Source organism: Cibotium barometz, chromosome 47 (assembly GCF_041138505.1).
Source record: "Cibotium barometz isolate CiBa-2024 chromosome 47, ASM4113850v1, whole genome shotgun sequence".
Classification (NCBI taxonomy): Eukaryota; Viridiplantae; Streptophyta; class Polypodiopsida; order Cyatheales; family Cibotiaceae; genus Cibotium; species Cibotium barometz.
The window spans coordinates 22,874,951-22,896,929 of NC_141092.1; the positions used below are offsets into that span (position 1 = coordinate 22,874,951).

Here is a 21,979-nt window from a genome sequence, read left to right on the forward strand (position 1 = left end):
AAGCCATGTGCAACCCTATACGCTGTGCAAGAATGCAGATGGATGGGTTACTGATGCATACCTAAGGGAAAATCCCTAAGGGTGGCTTGCAAAATTTTGAGAACTGGGTTTAAGTGTGCGGAAGCGATTAACATGATGTCTGACTGAATGACTGATGGAATGAACATGCTCTAAGGCTGGTTACCCTGTAACGCTCTGATACCAATGTGACATGTGGGAGGTTAAGACCGTAGTAATCACAACCTTAGTCTAACTAAACTGCACTTAATGATGTTTAAGAGATAGACAAATATGTGTCAATACAATGCAGCTATATTAGATGATGAATGCGGTTACAATGAGATCCAAATGGATCTATACTGCTGAATATGCTGCCTATATGCTGAATATGCTGAATATGCTGAATGAACTGCTGTCCACTATCTTTCCCTTGTCTCCTGGGCGGGGGGGGGGGGGTGGGGGGGTACCCTCTCCGTGACTAGAGGGGGCTCGCCGTCTGCAGGTTGGTGGTGTGATAAGTGCTTGAAATGGTTCTTTGACAGAACCGAATCCTCTTGCATGCTGCTAGCCTGGCGCACACGGCGGCGACGCTCAGCTCTGGTGCTCGGCCGAGATCGGGGCGGGGGCCAACCGTCCGCCATTCTCCGGCTAATGGGTCATCCATGGTCGGAACGTGGTGCTCCATGGCCTGGGAACCTGCTCCTCCCTCGGCCCCCTAGCGAGGATCTGAGTGGGAAGTAGGAGGGGGAACCATTGGGGGCGGTCTCCTAGTCTGACGTTGAGGGCAAGCTCTTGCCAAATGGCCCATTTGTTTGCAAATGAAGCATTGGCCTGGGAGGCCAGAATACTCCACGCGCTGCTGTATGGGATCCCCTCGAAGGCTAGGAAGAGAAATGCAATGCAGTATTGACTCTGGTGAGGCCCCACAGATACGGAGGGATGGGATCCTAGCTGCCCTCGCTAGAGTCGAGGCAGCGGTGGGGGGGAGGGCTCCATCACTCTCCCGATGGCACCACCAATCACCAGGAGAAGAGGAAGGTACTCCTTCCTAAGGCCTGGGAAGCAAACTGTCACTAGGAAGCCTGAAATGCTAGCCAATGGGGTAAGATGCAAGATCGAAGCCGTGCTGCCACCAAGCAAAGAAGGCTTGCGCCGTTCGCAGTGTAAGGGGGCTTAGCTGCATGACTCGGTCTGACGCCAATGGCGAGTCGAACTCCACCTGGTAGTATTTCCGCCCATCGGGTGAATATCAGTGATCTTTGCAGGTTCACCAATGAGGCTGGCCTGAAAAAGATCTCTAAGCTGTCCTCGCGCGGGGCGGCTACCAACAATTTCGCAGACCAGGGTGGAGTGGAGGCCTCAAGTGAGGCAAGAGTGATGGCAAGAACCTGAAGATCCGCTTCGGAGAAGGAAATGCAAGCAACGGCGGGTTCGGTTGGGGATGACGGAGCAGTTGCCATGGAGTCTTGAGGGTGAAGACCAAAATGAACCGAAGCTTGCCAAGAAAATTAAAACCCCTAGATTCCGGGAAGCAACAACCTGCATGGGAGGGGAGGGAGGAGAGGGGCGAGGAAACGAGAAGAAGAAGGAAAAAGGAGGGGGGAGCATCAAAAAATAAAAATAATAACAATTAAAAATAATAAAAATACATTTTAAAAAGCCGGGTGGAGACACTCAATAACAATTAAAAATACAAATACAAATAAAATTTAAAATTTATTTTTTTTAAAAAGAAGAAAAGAAAGAAAGAAAAGGGGAAGGTGAGGCGAGCAAAAGGCAGACAGAGGGAGCGAACAGGGGGCAGCGAAAGGGGAGGGGGGTGGGCAGCGGATTGAAGAGAGGGGGGGAGGAGGCGGGCAATGAAGCATAGAAAGGGGGGAGGGGCAGTGAAGCGATGAAAGGGGGGATGTGGGTAGCGAAGCTAAGAAAGGGAGGGGAGGCGGGCAGCGAAGCAAGGAAAAGGGGGGGAAAGGAGAGGCACTTAGAGGGTGGGGGAAAGAGGGCGTAGGCGACATGAGCGAAAGGGGAGGGGATCTAACTGGAGCTTGCCGACTCAAAGCACAAGAATAGGAACTCGGAAAATTTGACTCTTGTTGGGTTGTCTATTACTCTATTGGGCACTAGGCATAACTTGTTTTGCTCCAAGAGCAATTTGATGAAGTCTTCATTGCTTTGCGGAAGCGTTTCCATAGTGGTTGTCTTCCCTGTAGATCTCTTCTTCCATATCTTCTTTGTAGCTTGCGGACGATGTCTCTTCTGACATTGTGGAGACCTCGGTGGTTTTCCCACAGAATGCTCTCACTTCAGGGTAGCCAAGTTGGGTTACAACCTGCAGCCCTGATACCAATGTAGCATGCAATAGATTGATTGTCGTAATGTGCAACAAAGCCTTCTTTATACGCATGAGTTTATGCAATTCCACTTTGAGAGAGAAGAGAGGAAAGAGGAGTCTTTCTTTGAACTTGTAGTCAACACAGTATTGGGACCCAATTACCTATTGAAGGCCCCCCCCTGCAAGCAAGAGTATTTGCTTGTATTTCTTTGGAGAACTTTTACAATGAATATGAATGATGACTGAGGACTACCAAACGCAAGGATGAAGTAGACTGAACGTAGGCTGATCCAGATGCTGTCCAAGCTCCTTTGAATAGCTCTTCGATGACCACTATGCAAGCCCAAAACTAAGGGATGCACATATGCTGGCTGAATGCTGAAGACACTCCTCGTGGAAGCCTTGGGAATGGTAGCACCCTGAGATGATGGCTGCTGAAAGCATGCACAAGAAAGCCAGAGGCTTAAGCACACCAAAACTGCTTGGGAACTGCTGTGAACTGATTTGCTATGGAATGAATTACGATGAATGTTGGGTGCATCTATTTATATGCTCATGTGCTGCTGGTCGGTGGGCTTCATGCAGTCGGCCTGTTTCATTTGGACAAATTTACAGCATTTAATGCTGTGCTGAAAATATTATGTGCCTTTTCCACTGCTGGCCAACTGTTAGCATCTCCACGGCATGCTGCTGCCCTTTGCCATGCTGGCCGACTGATGCCTGTAGGTATCTAGTGCTGGCCGACAGGTTGTTGGAAGGCCCTAATGCTGGCCTACCACTATCTTGGACATTTACAGGCTGCCGACTGGCTGCCTATGCCCCCTATGGCTTGGATGATGCCCTTATGGGCTGACCCATAAACCTATTTACCATGCAACTACATGCTTTGGTTTGACTTCTACATGCCCTATCTGATGAATTATCCAAGTGGCTAAGAGGACTGACACATGCAGACTCTCTATGGCTATGGAGACTGACCTACGTAGCTCGTGCGTGACATGTCCCGGACTGGGGCTCACAATGGGTCACGACATACGACAAATATTCCTAAAAAGGTAAATCCTACTGATGAATGTTGCAAAGATGTAGAGCCAGTGTGTCACATAGCACTCCAATGCGGGGTGCATGTGACAAAGAGTTCACAGTTAAGACGGATCATCGGGCACTTAAATGGTTGCAAACCATGCCTAGTGTCCAATAGAGTGATAGACAAGCAAGATGAAATCAGATCTTCCAACGATTTGGAGGTATGATTGAATACATTCTTGGCGAGAATAACCGATGCTTTCAGTCGTAAAGGCACAATCCAAAATTTGCATAAGTCCACTGTGCTGGAAACCTTTCCTTTATGGGAGAGAGTTCACAGTTAAGACAATGGTCATCAGGCACTTAAATGGTTGCAAATCGCTAAAGCAACAAATAGAGGCCAAAGCAAAAAAAGCTAAGGAAGAGGCTGAAAAAGCCAAAGAAAAAGCAAAAAAGCCAAAAGAGCTCTTAGAATTGAAAAAATTATTCCTTCTCATGGAGTAGCAATGGCAAAAAGAAGACGCCAAAAAGACGGAAGAAGGACATGATAAATGTAGGGCTGAAGAAGACCAAAGGCGGGCAGACCAAGCCACTTGAGAAAGGCTTGAATGCAAAGCTATGCAACTCCAAAACCAGCAGTTGATAGTTGCTATGTAGGCGAATGTGTTGTCTCTTCTCCCTGCACCGGCGAACCAAGGAGCGAGTTCCTTCACCACCCCAACCAACACCGTCATACGAGCTCGGCCGAACTTTAGTAAATATGATGGTAAGTGTGATCATGCTGCAGTAATGCAATATTTTGTAGCATATTTTCCATTGGATAAGCTTTCAGATCTCCAAGATTGAGTCCACTTGGTGGCACCTCACCTTTCGGGCGAAGCTGTCACCTGGTGGTAGCATTGGTCGAGTCATGTAGACTCATTCATAGGGCCTCCACAGTATGTATGGGACACCTTTGTGTCCGACCTAAAGAAACAGTTTCTACCTCCATAGTACATGAACAACCCTGAGGTTGAGTTTTACAAACTCTCCCAAAATGGGTCACCCATGCTGACATATTCTAATAAAGTAATCATTTCAGCACAACAGTTAGGTATATCCGAGGAGGATAAATTGAAACAATTTATTCGAGGTCTAGACACTATGATTAGGTTTACTATACATAATTTTGAGCTACTATCCTATGACAGGGCTCTCACTCTTGCTCCGAATCAGGAAATGATGCCGAACAAAGGTAAGCCCAGGGAGGCTCGTGCCTGGAATTGTGTCTTACCTATGGGACTGTCACTCCATAGGAAGACCAGGTTTTTATGTTTTACGTCGTGCCATTTTTGTGCCGACAGATATTTTGTACTTGTTCCATGAACGGGAGATATGTCCATGATACTATTTGCACATGCACTCATGTTTTGCATGTTTGAAACTGTTTTCGCATGACCTGTATTTTTGTGTTTGCCTGCTTGACGTGTTACTTACTGAGCGGGGACGCCTGCCAGTGAGTCGTGAAGCTTGCTCTGTCTTTTGACGAGTTTTGGTGCATGTGAACAGGTGGTAAATATATTGCACATGTTAGTTTAATACTTTAATCTCTAACCTTTTGATTTATAAGGTTGTATATCACATACACTTAAAGTGGGCACCCACTTAGGGGCCAAGGTGGGGAGCCACACTTAAGTAGTGTGTGTGTGGGGGTGGGTGCATGGTCACCTACCCACACCCCCATAGAACTGGCCCCCACACCCCCATAGAACTGGCCTCCCACATGCATACGTGGGGAGCCAACCAAACCAATTTGTTATCTCCACTCCAACCTTAATAAAAAAAAGCCACCACCTCCATCGTAAACATGCTGGCGATTATCTCTGCTCCTCTGCAGGCGACTGGCCACCACTCCACAGGCTGCGCATACTCACCCAGGCTGCAGCCAGGTGTCTATGTACAGCAGCCAGGCGCCCCTTCCCTCTCACAGGCGGCTGAGCTCTCTATCAGGCGGCTGCATACCCACAGGCTGCGCTGCCTTGTTCTCTTGCAAGCAGACGTGGGCCATCTTCGGCAGGTGCTGCATCCCAACTGCAGCAAGCTGCGCATGTTTCTCCAGCAGGCTACCCACTACAGGCGACTGCACAAGCTACAGCCAAGTGGCTGTGCACAACAGCCAAGCGCCTCCTATACATCAGGCGGCTGCTTCCCCTCTCAGGCAGCTGTGTCTACAGCAGGTGGCTACGCCTGTCCATAGTGGGCGACTACGCATGCCTCTCCTCCCTCTTTTGTGTTCTTCACCAGGCGGCTGCATCACTAGGTGGCTGTAGCAAGACAAGTTACGCCTCCTCTTCCACACGAAGGCGGCTGTGTCCTGCACAGCAAGTGGTTGTACTTCCTTTCCAAAGGCGGCGTTTTCCTTCTTCAAGTGGCTACATCTGGTGTCCCACTCCAGTAGCTACAGATACCATGGGTATTGGATTTCCACCTGCCATCTCAAGTAAGTGAATTTTCAGATTTAAGTAAAGTATTTTGTGATAAATCTATTAAGGGATTCTCTCCACGGCAACACCCGTTCGGTGCTAGGTAGTCCAAGCTCTATTGGAGAACCTCGGTCCAAAGGTGCTGAGATCGGGAGAGCCAGGCGTTAGTACGGGAGCACCTGTTTGTGCGTGGTCCTGGAACACCAGTTGGGCGCTCTCCGTGGAGTCCAGTGAAAGCACAGGGCCGTAGAGATTGGACCACGCTAGTGGTCGTTCTGCTTCGAATATCTACTTCGAGCCTATTTGTTTGGTACTGTATTCATCTTGTACATGGACATCATCTGGTTCTTGGAACCCATGGAGCATTGTATTTGTTAAATACTCCCAATAAATATATCATATATTGAGGGGGGGGTTGGCCCGTTCCGGCCCTAGTGATGGTGTCCATTTATCTCATTTTATTTCATTTCAATTTCAAGTTGTATTAAGTTGTCCATTTCAAATTGTGGTTTAAAGTTGTGCTATTACGCGTGTGGGTGTCCAACGGAGTCTATTCCCACTTGATGGGATCGGTTTCATTGGTATCAGAGCACGGTTGTTTCCCTCTTCTTAGTGGGGAAACGAACCTGTGTACTGGACACCCCGCTTCTAGCACACTTAACACAATGGACAGCCAAGGCAACCCTTTGGAAGTGCCTAATTCGAGGGGTCCATCTAGTGCCTCTCGTGGTTCTGATGCTCTGCGAAGACACAAGCCCCTTGAAAGGGTTAATGATGGTGAATCAAAGGGTCAACTGTCTCAAGGAAAGACAGTCATGCTTGAACAAGAGCCTGTTGCAATGAGGGCTGAAATGGAACATATGAGAAAACTTTTGCAGGCACAAGAGCAAGAGTTAAAATTTCTGCATGAAGATCCCCATGTGCAAAGTGCCATTGAAGCTAGGAAAGCTGATGTAATGGTAGATGTAACTTTTGAGTCCATGGCACGGGAAGTGGGCAAGAAGCCAAGAGAGTTGGCACTTGCCTACCTCCTCCGCAAAGGTGATATCAAAGAGGGGGACGATGGAGAGCTGAAATTCAGAAATCCACCTCGCTTGAAGCATGGAGATCCCGCATCTCAAAGGCTGAGTTCTTTTATGCAAAAGGAAGAGGTGACAGTCACCTCTCGACATGCATCTTCTCCACAAGGCACAAAGCCTGACAGATATATGTATGCTAGTGCTCATGGAGAGCATAAAAGTCACATGCATGCAAGACATGTATCCCATGGTAAGGGTGACAGGTCTGCTGCTAGAAAAATTTTGCCTTCTGAGTTGTCTCATGGAGAGACACTGCCTTATGCAGGTAAGTCACATGCATCTGAGTTTCAAGTTCGTGGAGCACATGCCACTGTGCCTCATGAAACTTCTATGACGGCCCATGGAGCCCATGCAGATAGGGCTGCCCCGTTGGATAAGGGGAAAAGAAAAAGAGAAGACCATGAGCCTCATGCCAGAAAGCTAAAGGAATTTAAAGCAGGCGATAAATCTGTCAAGTTTGATGTTTTTCATGGAGAACATGATGCTTCTAAAGTGTTAGCATTTGTGGCACAGTTCGACATTGCCTTTAGCGATGAGGACTTCACTGAAAAGTCTAAAGTACGCCATGCTAGCATGTTTTTGAAAGGGACCGCTGCTCATTGGTGGATCACTGAAAAGATCACCAAGGATCCCATTTGCACCTGGAAGGAATTTAAAGACACATTCTATGCTCAGTTTTTGCCACCAAATGCGGAGCAAACTCTCACTCAAAAGTGGGACAGGTTGGAGCAAAGAGATAATGAAAGCGTGCAACAATATGTCAACAAGTTTTGGAAAGTGTTGCTGGAAGTAACTCCCTTTATGCAAATCAGTGAGGATGAAAGAAAAAGAAAGTTTCGCTCTGGACTGCAACCAGCATATCGTTCGGGCATTGAATTGCACCCGAAACATACTTTGCAACAGCTCACAGCTTCTACTCTTACTACGGAGCAATTGGTGCTCAAGATTAAACAGGATCAAGGAGGTTCAAAGGGGAAAGATAAGGCTGTCCCAAATCTGCAAAAGGTGGACAGCCACCTAAAAAGAACTTCCGGGAGACCCACAAGGGTGGTAAAGCTGAAAATACCACATCTAAAGATCAGGGCCCAAGGAAGAACAAATTCGGCTTAACCCCGGAGCAAAGAGAGCAATATGCCAAGGATGGAAAATGCTTTTCTTGTGGTAGCAAAGACCACATGTTTCGACAATGCCCATATCACAAACCAAAGCACGAGGACAAGCAGACCAAGGCTGATGTACATGCAGTTCCTGATGTGCAAGGAAATACAAGTCATGATGCAAAAGAGCGTATAGTATGCAAGGCTTGGGGGCAAATCAAGGATCAGCCCGCCTTATTCATGTTTGATGACTGTGCAACCGATAACTTCATCTCTATGCAAACAGCAGCTGCGTTGGGTATTGAGGTTGAGAACATGGGACCTCAGATTGAAGCCGAAGCTGCATTTATTGGTAAAGAGGTGCAGGTTACCCCATTGATAGGGAAGTTGCGCATTCATATCCAGGGCTACCTTGATAATGAACATTTCCTAGTTGCTCCACTAAATGGATGTGATGTATTGTTGGGCAAGCCATGGCATCATAGGCTTGAGCCCCGCAAAGAGTACAAGACCAATATGATTTCTTTCATGCATAAAGGCCGCATGCATTTTATTGATGCTGGCAAAGAAGAAGATTCCATCCCACTTGCATCACACATCCAAATTAATAAAGCAATGAAAAAGAGTCTTTTTGCGTACTTGGTTTTTGTTCGTGATAGCCTTGTGCCAAATCATCAAAATGTGGATGCTATGTCTAATGATAGGCTGAATTTTCTTCATGTATTCAATGACTGTTTTGCTGACTCGTTGCCAGGAGAATTACCTTCCCAAAGGCCCGAAGATCATCGCATAGATCTTGTGCCGGGTAGTTCTCCACCTAACAAATCCGCATACCGAGTGAGTGCTGCACAACAAGAAGAGATCATGAAGCAGGTAAGTGAGCTTTTAGAGAAAGGTTTGGTTCAGCCCAGTTCCTCACCTTATTGCTCTCCTGTGCTTCTTGTTCAAAAGAAGGACGGATCATTCCGCATGTGTGTGGACTATAGAGCTTTAAACAAGCTTACCATCAAGAACAGATTCCCGATTCCGCGTATTGATGATATTTTGGATAAGCTTGATGGCTCGGCTTGTTTCAGCCGACTTGACCTGAAGAGTGGTTATCACCAGATACGAGTGGTGCCACAAGATGTCCATAAAATTGCATTCAGGACAGCCTTCGGATTATATGAATTTTTGGTAATGCCTTTTGGTCTCACCAATGCTCCTGCCACGTTTAATCGTATGATGGATAGGATATTCCGACCCCATCGTAAATTCACAGGAGTATTCTTTGATGATATCTTGGTTTTCTCCAAGAATGAGCAGGAACACAGAACTCATTTGGTCACAGTGTTCGAAGAGTTGCGGAAGCATAAACTTTTCATTAATGCCAAGAAAAGTGAGTTCTTCCTTTCAGAGATTCATTATCTTGGTCATATTGTATCCAAAGATGGAGTTACAATGGATCCTGCAAAGATAGAGACCATTCGGAATTGGCCCGAATTGCAAAACGCACATCAAGTACGTAGTTTTCTGGGATTATGTTCGTACTACAGGCGTTTCATAAGGCATTTCGCCATGATAGCCACTCCTCTACATGATCTCACAAAAAAGAAAACCACTTTCAAATGGACTTCAAAAGAATAGGATGCTTTCTTGCAGCTCAAGCATGCTATCATATGTGGTCCAGTTTTGATTGTTCCTGACTTGCACAAGTCATTCGTAGTTGAATGTGATGCTTGTGGTGATTGTATAGAAGCTGTTCTAAATCAAGAAGGGCATGCAGTTGCATACGAGAGCCGTCGTTTGCATGATGCTGAGCTTCATATGGATATCTATGAGAAAGAGCTCTTGGCTGTAATTCATGCCTTAAAGATATGGAAACATTATCTTCTTGGGGCTGAATTTGTAGTCAAGACAGATCATCAAAGCTTGAGATACTTTTTATCTCAAACAAAGCTTTCAGAGAAGCAGGATGAGAATGGTAAATTTTCTTTCCATGTTTCATTTTCAGATTGTGCATACTCCAGGAAAGAAAAATGTGGTGGCCGATGCACTATCCAGGAGGCCTTATGTAGCTGCAGTCTCAGTGGCCACTCATGGGGACTTATCTGCTATGCGAGATTTGTATCATTTGGATGCTGATTTTTGCCATATATGGACTGATTTGATGGTTGGTCATTCACATGCCTCTTATGTTATCAACGAGGGTTATCTTATGAAGGATAATTGCCTCAGGTGGTGAAGGATTTGCGTTCAAAGGTTATGGACGAATGTCACGCTCCACCTTATGCTGGTCATAGAGGGATCATGCCTACTACACGCATGATTCAGAGATATTTCTTTTGGTTGAGCATGCGTAAAGACATTGAGGCTTATGTGCGTGCATGTATTACTTGCCAAAAGGTGAAATTTGATAGGCAAAAACCTCCAGGTTTGCTTCAGTCATTGCCTATTCCCTCGCAACCTTGGGAAAGCATTACTATGGATTTTATTATGGATTTGCCTAGATCCCAGAATGGGAATGATGCTATTTGGACCATTGTGGACAGGTTTAGCAAGCAAGCTCATTTCTTGCCCGTCAAGAAAACCATTAAAGCTGATCATATGGTAAAGCTTTTTCTTGCTAATATTTTCAAGCATCATGGTATGCCTAAATCCATTGTTGGGCATAGAGATCCCAGGACTACAAGCCTCTTTTGGAGGGCTTTGATAATATGCGTACTAAACTTGAGTTTTCATCAGCTTATCATCCCAGAACGGATGGCCAAAGTGAAGGTGCAAATTCAGCCGTGTTGGATTTATTGAAGTGTTATGCGGCAGATCAAAAGACTGCATGGGAGAAGTATCTTCCACTTGTTGAGTTTGCCTACAACAATACAATCCATGCCTCCACGGGAAAGGCTCCATTTGAGATTATCTATGGCAGAGTGGTATTGCCACCCATCCTTCGTACAAAGGATGAGATATTTGCAGCTGATGAATATGTTCGTGATTTGGATGTAGCCTTTGGACAGGTGCGGACAGCCATTGCAAGATCTCAGGATAAGCATAAAATGGCTGCTGACAAGCATAGAAGAGACATGGAAGTCAAAGAAGGTGATTGGGTTTTGCTGAAATTTGAGAAGGCTAGGCTTCGGAAGAGGCCAGGACGAGAAGGATCATATCCTAAGCTTTCTCCTCGCTATTATGGACCCTTCAAGGTGATTCAAAAGATTAATGAAGTGTCATACAGGCTTGCTTTACCTGGTCATTGGAAGATTCACAATGCTTTTCATGTGAGTCTATTTCGGAAATATGTGGGGCCAAATCCTGATGTGCCTGTCACAGAAGATCCGCCAGAGATTGAAGAGCTTGAGGAGATCCTCCAGCCAGAACAGATTGTTTCTCACAAGGAGAGAAAGCTACCCGTAGGGAAGCTTTCCAGGAGATACCTTGTGAAGTTTAAAAATTATTTGCCTATTGATGCCAAGTGGGTAAATGAGGACTATTTTGTTGATTACCCACAGTTGTTGCATGCATATCTTGAGGCTTTTCAGTTGAGGACAACTCTTTTGAAGCCCGGGAGGATGTCACCAATTGGCCGACCATTTGGTCCATCTCCAGTTTTTGTGTCTCGTTCACTTGAGGCCAGGCCGGTGTCTCATGTGAAGAAGCCAGTATTTTGCTGACATGGACGGGAGCCAGACTGGTGCCACCCGTGTGTTAGCAGGATGGTGTCATATGGACGGGAGCCAGACTCGTGCCACCCGTGTGTTAGCAGGATGGTGTCATATGGACGGGAGCCACCCGTGTGTTAGCAGGATGGTGTCATATGGACGGGAGCCAGACTGGTGCCACCCGTGTATGACTTGGACTGTGTTTGATCCATGGGATTGTCACGCCATGGAAGAGCCAGTATTCGTGCCGTGTCTTGCCTATGGGATTGTCACTCCATAGGAGGCTCGTGCCGTGTCTTGCCTATGGGACTGTCACACCATAGGGAGGCTCGTGCCTGGAATTGTGTCTTACCTATGGGACTCTCACTCCATAGGAAGACCAGGTTTTTATGTTTTACGTCGTGCCATTTTTGTGTCGCGGCGTTTTCCTTCTTCAAGTGGCTACATCTGGTGTCCCACTCCAGTAGCTACAGATACCATGGGTATTGGATTTCCATCTGCCATCTCAAGTAAGTGAATTTTCAGATTCAAGTAAAGTATTTTGTGATAAATCTGTTAAGGGATTCTCTCCACGGCAACACCCGTTCGGTGCCGGGTAGTCCAAGCTCTATTGGAGAACTTGGGTCCAAAGGTGCTGAGATCGGGAGAGCCAGGCGTTAGTACGGGAGCGCCTGTTTGTGCGTGGTCCTGGAACACCAGTTGGGCGCTCTCCGCGGAGTCCAATTAAAGCACAGGGCTGTGGAGATTGGACCACGCTAGTGGTCGTTCTGCTTCGAATATCTACTTCGAGCCTATTTGTTTGGTACTGTATTCATCTTGTAAATGGACATCATCTGGTTCTTGGAACCCATGGAGCATTGTATTTGTTAAATACTCCCAATAAATATATCATATATTGAGGGGGGGGTCGGCCCGTTTCGGCCCCAATGCTGGTGTCCATTTATCTCATTTTATTTCATTTTAATTTCAAGTTGTATTAAGTTGTCCATTTCACACCGATGAGGAGCGCCTGAGGCAGCCATTGATCTGGAACCCCTTGATTCGACTTCCCAGTGGCCATATGGTTGGATCGCGGTCTCACGTATCGTGGGGCCCGTTGAGCTCCGGCCCAGCCCAGTCCCTAGACGACTGGATATGTTTTCAGCAGCTGCCTCTAGAGGCTCAGGAGAGGAGACTCAGTGGGATGAGGGGCAGAGAGTTGATGAGACAGGACATTGAGGCGGCCATCCCCCGAGAGTGGCGGACCCCAGTACAGGACCCTCCACCTCCACAGTGGATGGGCGTCTTTACTCGGCATGAGATCCTTCTAGCGGTCTGCGGCACAGCGGAGAGAGTCGCCCCACTCACTTTCGAGGTGGGAGAGGGTGGCCAGCTTCAGAGGACACGACTAGATTTGGATGAGCTCCAGGGTTGTATTTTTCAAAGGGTGTGGGTGGTCGGCTTTCATCAGAGACAGTGGCATGTAGACCCCTCACCGGCCTCGATAGGGGAGGACTGTTCTTGGAGATTATGGGCTTGGGACAGCAGGCCTCTTATTCGCCTTCAGTGGGATCCAGGTGAGTGGTTTTGGCGAGATCCCTACTCGGCCCCTACCAGCCCAAGCATCCCCTTTTTTCAGTACACAGCGAGGCTGGGGCGGCGGATTCAGAGGCACAGGATAGCGAGTACCCCGGCGGTGGCCGAGCATTGGCGGCGACAGGGGCTCTCCCCTGCCTTTCTTAGGGACTTCTGGGAGCGCCTTTGGGCCAGCTTCCAGCCCCGGAAGGTGACGCTTTTTCTCTGGCTCACAGCGCATAGAGGACTGGCTGTGGGGGTCTGGCTAGCTTTTGGCAGACACCCAGCGTCCTGCCCTCGGTGCGGCCATGCACAAGAGTCGCAGCAGCACTGCTTATGGGATTGCCCACAGGCATAGCAGGTCTGGCAATGCGCCCTCAGGATGGTTTTTGCAGGCTCGCCAGGTGAGATGCTGGTGACGTGGGGTGCGGTGGCTTGGGCCACGGACAGCGGCCCGACCCTTGGATATGAGGACGTCCCTGGCAGTGCGACCATCCAGGTCTCTGACAGGGCGATGGCGGTGGTTTCGACGCCAGACTTCTCTTCGGCAGTCCCTCAGGAGGGGGTCGGGCACAGATGGGAGATGATCAGCAGCATGACGGCTTGGCACATATGGAGAGCCCGATGCAGGGAGGCCATTGACCGCCAGGCGACTCCACCGGCGGAGGTCTATAGGCCCTCTGGGTGGACATCATTCACACCTTGAGAGGACACTGGGGGAAACTTCAGGACGACTCGGATCGCATGAGAGGTCCCCGCAAGGCTTTCCTCCGCACTTGGCAGCCTGGCCCTTTCCTCATCGCGAGGGGCAAGGATGTCACTTGGCACTATAGGCCTCCAGTTTGGCTTTTCTCACCTCCCACATGTACTACTAGGTAGCCCCCCCAGAGAGCGGCCAGCCCACGGGGGTGGAGCTCAGGTGTTCACTGTGTGTTTTTTATCCCTCCTTGTGAGGTGAGCTTTGTAGCCTTATGGCGTTTTCTCATTAACTAATAGAAGGATCGTTTTCTTTTTAAAAAAAAAAAGTTGTCCATTTCAAATTGTGGTTTAAAGTTGTGCTATTACGCGTGTGGGTGTCCAACGGAGTCTATTTCCACTTGACGGGATCGGTTTCAACTATAGGGCTCTTAACAAGCTCACAGTGAAGAAGAGGTTCCCAATGCCCAGGATTGAGTGTATCCTTGAGCGACTCAACGGTGCAAAGTTCTTTTCGAAGACAAACATCAAAAGTGGCTATCATTAGGTTCGGATCTTTATGGCTGACATTCCAAAAACAACCTTTAGGATTTAACGTGCCCATTACGAGTTTGTGGTGATGCCATTCGGTCTCACCAATGCACCAGTGATGTTTAACAAGATAATGTCTCGGGTATTTGTGGAGCTCATAGGAAAGTGCGTGTTCATCTTTTTAGATGATATACTTATTTTTTCTGCTCTTGCAAAGAGCAGCATGAGCAAGATGTCGAAAAGGTCTTGCAACTTTTGCGAGACAATGTGCTCTACATCAATGCTAAGAAGAGTGAATTTGGAGTAGAAGAAATACATTATCTAGGATATGTTATCAGTGCAGATAGGATTAGCCTTGACCTTGAAAAAGTAAGGGTAATTCTCGAATGGGATGTTCCCAAAAATGCTTCAGAGATCCACTCTTTTGTTGGTCTTTGTGAAGCATACAATACCTATATGGACAAGTTTTTTGACCTTGCAGCACCTCTTACAGATTTGCTCAAGGACGTGAAGATGCGTCAACAGAAGGTGTCTATCACGGGCAAAGCACTCGAGGCATTTCATGCAATGAAAAAAGTTGCCTTTGAGTCTCCGGTTCTCAAATTGGCTTCATGGGACGATCCTTTGGAGGTAATCACTGATGGTAGCAATCTAGCCATAGGAGCTATCCTTTAGCAGGAAGGGCGCCCAATGGCTTATTACAGTTGGAAATTAAATGATGCAGAAAAGAACTATTCTGTGTATGACAAAGAGCTATTGGGTGTGATGAAAACGCTTAAGCATCGGAAACATTTCCTTTACGGGAGAAATTTCACAATTAAGACAGATCATAACCACTTAAATGGTTGCAAACCATGCCTAGTGCCCAATGGAGTGACAGACAAACTAGATGGAGTTAGATCTTTCAACAATTTGGAGGTATGATTGAATACATCCTTGGCTCAAATAATCCCGTTGTGGATGCTCTAAGTCGAAAAGACACAATTCAAAATTTGTAGGAGTCCACTGTGCTTAAAATACAAGGAAAAGATCTCGACAGTATGAAGGCACAATACGAGGATTCATTGGAATTCGGGACTCAGTATAGATTGGCCGTGCAGTCAGAACCGGGTCACTATACCATTCATGATGGCTGGTTATTTTACAAGAACCGGCTGTGCATTCTCAAGGAAAAGAGACAGTCACTTCTCCACGATGATCGTGACTCTCTGTTTGGAGGTCATTGTGGTATCAACAAGACATTGGGAAACTTGAGCGAAAATTCTATTGGCCAAAGATGAGACAAGATATCTATCAATATGTCCAAGCATGCCAGATATGCCAAAAAGTGAAGGTGCCTCATACGAAATAGGTAGGGTTGCTTCAACCTTTGTCAGTTCCAAACAGTCCTTTCCAAGATATTAGTATGGACTCTCTTGGATCTCTTCCCGTTGCATTTGGATCTCGAACACACAGTGCATTACCATTGTGGACCGATTCAATAAATTTTGCATGTTGACCCCGTGCAAGTAAATGGCCACATCTGAAGACATCGCTCGCCGGTTCATTCAACATTGGTATCCCATTGGAAGTTTGCCAAGGACAATAACATTAGATAGGGATCCCAAGTTTACTTCAAATTTTTGGAGAGCATTATTCGACAACTTCGGGACCAAGTTGCATTTGTTGCACTGCAGTCCATCCGTAGACAGACGGCCAGACATAAATCTACAATCAGCTGGCTTTGGATGTCTCAAAGCGTATTGCCATGATAGGCAGTCAAAGCAGGAGCATTATCTTTCTTTGGTTGAGGCCATCTTGAACAACACTCACTCATCTAACATTGGTCGGACTTCGTGCGAGGCAGCATTTGGTTGCCATTTCTCGTCACTTCTGACAAGAATGGTATCACCTTCCTTGGAGGCAAACAAAACCACCAAAATATTTTCAGAGATCATTGAGTCTGTCAAAGAGCGCCTTGCCAAAGGACATGAAGCATACACCAAGCAAGCCAACAAATCAAGATGAGACATCAACTTTAAGAAAGGGGATTGGGTATATCTCCGGATCATGAAGTAGAGATTGAAGCAAGTGGGCAAACATTGTCCAAAACTCTCCTTTCGCAGCTTTAGACCCTTTCCTATCATTAAAAAGATAAATGATGTCTCTATGAAGTTTAAGCTTCCAGATAGTTGGACTATGCATAATGTTTTCCATGTTTCTTGGTTGAAGCCCTACATCGGTCCAGATTTGCAAGATATTGCAGATGTACAACAACCGGATGTGGTAAACAAAGCCGAAGTCATTGAGCCTGACGACGAAGAGTTCTTTCTAGAGTACCCCCAACTCTTGGCGGACTACTTGGAAGCGAGGAACCTACCGCCAAGCGAAGCAGGAGGGAATGCCACATGCACCTTGCATTGGAGTGCTATGTGACACATTGACTCTACATCAGTGCAACATTCATTAGGAGGATTTACCTTTTTATGAATATTTGTCGTATGCCGTGATCCCATTGTGAGCCCAAGTTTGGGACATGTCAGGCACGAGCTACATAGGTTAGTAACCATAGAGAGTCTGCATGTGTCAGTCCTCTTATCCACTAGGAGAATTCATCAGATAGGGCATGTACAAGTCAAACTATAGCATGTAGTTGCATGGTAAATAGGTCTATGGGCCAGCCAAAGGCCAGCCCATAGCATGGCCAGCCCATAAGGGCATCATCCAAGCCATAGGGGGCATAGGCAGCCTGTAAATGCCCAAGACAGTGGTAGGCCAGCATTAGGACCTCCTAGCAAGCTGTCGGTGAGCACTAGATGCCTACAGGCATGAGTCGGCCAGCATGGCAAAGGGCAGCAGCATGTCATGGAGATGCTAACAGTCAGCCAGCAGTGGAAAAGGCACATGATATTTTCAGCACAGCATTAAATGCTGTAAATAGCATTATTTGTCGAAATGAAACAGGCCGACAGCATGAACCTCACCGACCAGCAGCACATAAGCATATAAATAGATGTGCCCAGCATTCAGGAAAATTCATTCCACAGCAAATCAGTTCACAGAAGTTGCCAAGCAGTTTTGGTGTGCTTAAGCCTCCGGCTTTCTTGTGCATGCTTTCAGCAGCTAGCATCTCAGGGTGCTACCATTCCCAAGGCTTCCACGAGGAGTATCTTCAGCATTCAGCTAGCATATGTGCATCCCTCAGTTTTGGGTTGCATAGTGGTCATCGAAGAGCTATTCAAAGGAGCTTGGATATTCATTGTAAAAGTTCTCCAGAGAAATATAAGCAAATACTCCTGCTTGCAGAGGACAGAGGACGCGGGGGGTGGGGGGGGGGCGGTGGGGGGGGGGGGGGGACTTCAGTGGGTAATTGGGACCCAATACTGAGCTTCTCTCTCTCTCTCTCTCTCTCTCTCTCTCTCTCTCTCCAGTTTCATTTTCTAGGTGCCAGTAGTATCATCTTTATTTTTCATTTTCTGGTTTTTTATCCAAACATTGTATCAGATCCACCATGATGTAACTTTTTGGTCTCATAGGTCATTATGGCCTTATGAAGACGTTAATATAACATTTCATTTCATTTCTCTCTCTCTCTCTCTCTCTCTCTCTCTCTCTCTCAAAGTGGAATTGCATAGACTCATGGGTATAAAGAAGACTTTGTTGCATATTACGACGATCAACCTATTGCATGCTCTACACTCTCCTATAAAGGGAAGGTTTCCAATGCTTAAGAGCTATCATCACCCCCAATAACTCTGTGTCATAGTGTGTGGGGCTGTGGCTACCAAGTGGCCCATGGTGGGTGCATGAGCTTGGCCAACTCACGTTTCTCTCTCTCTCTCTCTCTCTCTCTCTCTCTCTCTCTTCCCTTAGGAAGCTAGTTGACCATCATTCGGCAGGTAAATGTCGAGCAGAAAGGCTTCCATCGCCAGCAGCTTGTTGCTTTTCACTGCAATCTGACCCTGCCATCATCAAATCACCCTGCTGTTGCTGGTCGCCACCCTTCTCCTGCTGCCGGTTGTCTGGTCATGATTTGTTCTATGTACGCACCCATAGCTATGATGTGGTTGCATTGAGAGAGAAAACTGGAAATTGCCATAGTGTTCAGATGTGTTCTCTGGGAAATGCTCTCTAACATTAGATTAGCTAGCAGGAGTGTTGCTCTACCGTGACCTTGCCCTGGTGGCATAGTAAACAGAGCCTGTATGATGGGGGGGGGAGGGGGGGGGGATGGGTGTGCCCTATAGCGTGCCATTGATCTGTCACCATCGGCCTGTCTCACATCGCAAGTGGTGCAAGCAGGTCCGTATTGAGGAAAATGTCTTCAGTGCAAATCTTGGTATGCGTTCGAGAAGGTAGGGTTGTGTGGGATGTCCGTTGGGTGCAGATAAGTAATCTTGAAAGTAGGATTTATGACCTGAGTGTAACATATAGATTTCGTACGATAAACCGCCTGTTCCCAGCAGGTTAGTAGGTGTCCTCGCAAGAACGCCTTTACGATAAACTGCCTGTTACCAGGAGGTTAGTAGACGTCTTCGCAAGAAAGCCTTTATCACTTGCCCATCCTCTTAACACTGTTACCAATAATGCTTCTGCACCCCAGCGCTTTAACCATGGCTTTGCATCTTTCATTTAGAGAGAGAGAGAGAGAGAGAGAGAGAGAGAGAGAGAGAGAGGGCTTAATTTTGGTGGTGGTTTCTGCCTTTCAGTCAAAGGAGGAATGTGAGTATCTGATCGGTCTAGCAAAACCTCACATGGTGAAATCTACAGTGGTTGACAGTGCAACAGGAAAGAGCAAAGATAGCAGGTTCTCTATATCCTATCATTTATCTAGAATTGTATGATCAATTCGCCTTTTCTGTCCTATGATGAATCACAGCTTGCTGCGGCTTATGTTCTTTTTCAATCGATTTTCACAGTTCTAATGTATCTCAACCATATTGGCTTATGGACATCTTTACGGGCTTATGATTCAGCCATATGGGTTTTATGGACAGCTATGTGGGCTACTGGATAAGGCATGTTGGCCTGTATCCACACAGAATATACATATTCTTTGCATCTTCATAGGGCTTTTTGATGACAACCCATGTATATGCATTGTTCATGGTCGTATATGGATAAATCTGGAACGTGTGCTACCCCAAAGCTCGTATGTGATATTTTTCTCCTTGGATAATAAAATATTCCCTGCGGGGGCGTGCTTGGGGGGAGGGGCGGGGGCGTCATTCCGGCCTCTATGTGGTGTTAAATATGCACCTCTCTCTTTAACAGTTTTGTAGAATTAAGTGACAGGTGTTGCCCAATTTAAGTGTTTAATTGCATTAACGGTCAAGTGTTTTGTGAAACCCTTGCCGAAGATGGAGTTAAACCCACCTGCACTCCCAGCTGTTGCGGCCTCCGTTGTCCTGCCCGCGCTTCCCTCCTCTCCTCCCCCCTCACCCTCACCCTCACCCTCCTCCTTCCGCTTCTTCTTTCCTTGTTCGGTTCTGGTGTCCTCCCTACCACTGCCTCCTTTCTGTATCCTGGACCAATCAAGTTCGCTTGCGCTTTATCGGGAGCAGGCGGTTCCCTTTGGTATTTCCCCTCAGAGGACTGCATCCCCCCCCCCCCCCCCTCTTGCTGCCCCGATGTTGTCTCCCTCTGAGAGTGGCCAGCTGGAGAGGGAGTTCCTCTTGGTTTTTCTTTTTCCTTGTACCTCTTAGGAGGGATGTACACAGTTGGCTCCGCTTGGAGATGTTTTTGTAGTTTGCTTTTGGCCGACATTTCTCTTTTATGACTAATGAAGGATCTTTTCTTGGGAAAAAAAAACATGCTATTGAACAAGAGCCCATACTTGGGGATGTCATTGCTAGTTGAGCATTTATGTCCTTACGGTTGAGACCAACCACGAGGCTGAATAGACAGGAACAGATTGAGCACCACCGTCTGTCCCCGCGGGGCGCGCGCTGGGGGGGGTGGTTAGCAAAAAGGAACAATGGAAAGTTCAGGTTGTTAAGTTTTATACTTCAGAAAACCAATACTAAACATGCTTTGATTTGTGTGAGCAAGTGACTATGAAAGAGTAAATAGAAGGAAAAGAAAGCTAAACATGTTTTGATTTGTGTGAGCAAGTGACTATGAAAGAGTAAATAGAAGGAAAAAAAAGTAAAGATCGAAAGCAATTATTTTTTGAAATGGATTAGTGCATAAAGTATCGACCTAATGATGCACAGGGTACGAACGAGTTCAGGGACTTTCTTGTCGCGGGGTCAAGATAAGATCATTAGAGGAATTGAAAAGAGAATTGCAGATTTCACTTTTATTCCAGTGGGTAAGTTTTTTTGTTCTTCAATGATGTGACACAAGACACTGTAAGAATGCTTCAATTGTTGTTTGAATTGTTAACCCTTTGCAATGGCAATGTGTGCAGAGCAAGGGGAAGGAATCCAAATCCTCCATTATGAAGTGGGGCAAAAGTATGAAGCTCATTATGATTATTTTCATGACCAGTTCAATACCCAGAATGGTGGACAGCGTATTGCAACACTGCTAATGTATCTGTAAGCAATTTGTCCATACTTGAGCACTTAATCTTCTTTTCTCAATGTGACTGATTACTTCCTTTGTGAGGTAACCTTTAATGAGGCTTTGGTGCCTGGGCAGCTCAGATGTAGAAGCTGGTGGTGAAACTGTGTTCCCATCTGCAAAGGTAAACACCACTTTGATTCCTCACTGGAATGAGCTGTCAGAGTGTGGGAAAAGCGGTTTATCTGTGAAGCCCAGACTTGGGGATGCCTTACTATTTTGGAGCATGAAGCCTGATGCATCGCCGGATCCATCAAGTCTTCATGGTGGGCTATTTGTAGTTGTTTTGTATGTTAGTACCATTTGTAACTTCCATTGTTACCCTGAGGGAAAACCTTTCTTTTGGTATTTCCTATTCAGGTGGTTGTCCAGTCATAACTGGGAATAAGTGGTCAGCCACAAAGTGGATGCGGGTTAATGAATACAAGATTTGATGCTGACACTTGGAAGGTAGTGTCTGTTTGGCACCTGTGTTTGTGTATTTGTCCTGGAAGGAAAAAGTTAAAAGCAGATATCATGTCACTGATTGTTTCAAGAACTTGTGTGCTTATTAAGGTTTAAAGTCAGGTTTGGAGTTCGGGATTGGGCTGCAGCACATGGGATCAAATGCAAAGGAGTGGACCGAATTCCTCAAATTGTTTTGTTTTGTTTTTTTTTTTGGGTGGGAAAATCAGTGTGGTTTATATATATATATATATATATATATATATATATATTGAAGCAAGCAAGTCGAAGATAGAAGTGAGCAAGTTTTTGTGATGCAATATATACTAAGTTCCACAATTGCGAATGCACAAAATCGTGGAGACGTATAGTATATGACTAAGGTGCTTCTAACCACATGACCATTCATGGTAAGTGGTTTAAAGATATGAAAAAATAATATTCATTGAAGATATAGTGTCTAGACCTATAGAGATGGTCATGAAGCCTCTTGCTCTTGAGACTGATCTCAGAAGTCAATTAATGAGCGATAAGTTATCCAGTATTTTATGGGTATTGTATCTCATGTGGAGAT

General features: G+C 46.4%; 1 protein-coding gene across 2 annotated transcripts in view; it reads left to right on the forward strand.

Moving 5' to 3' along the window:
* The window catches only part of LOC147611515 (putative prolyl 4-hydroxylase 10), a 33,820-nt gene extending 12,176 nt beyond the window's left edge, over positions 1-21,644 (forward strand). The window contains exons 3-8 of one of the 2 annotated variants that reach the window (XM_086784621.1): positions 19,104-19,201; positions 20,610-20,707; positions 20,807-20,936; positions 21,040-21,227; positions 21,322-21,411; positions 21,517-21,644. In XM_086784621.1, the coding sequence (XP_086640747.1) occupies positions 19,104-19,201; positions 20,610-20,707; positions 20,807-20,936; positions 21,040-21,227; positions 21,322-21,395 (588 nt within the window). In that variant the 3' untranslated portion in view covers positions 21,396-21,411; positions 21,517-21,644. The remainder of the gene's footprint in view (positions 1-19,103; positions 19,202-20,609; positions 20,708-20,806; positions 20,937-21,039; positions 21,228-21,321; positions 21,412-21,516) is intronic. The other variant, XM_086784622.1, reaches the window with a different exon arrangement.
* The last annotated feature ends 335 nt before the right edge of the window (positions 21,645-21,979 follow it).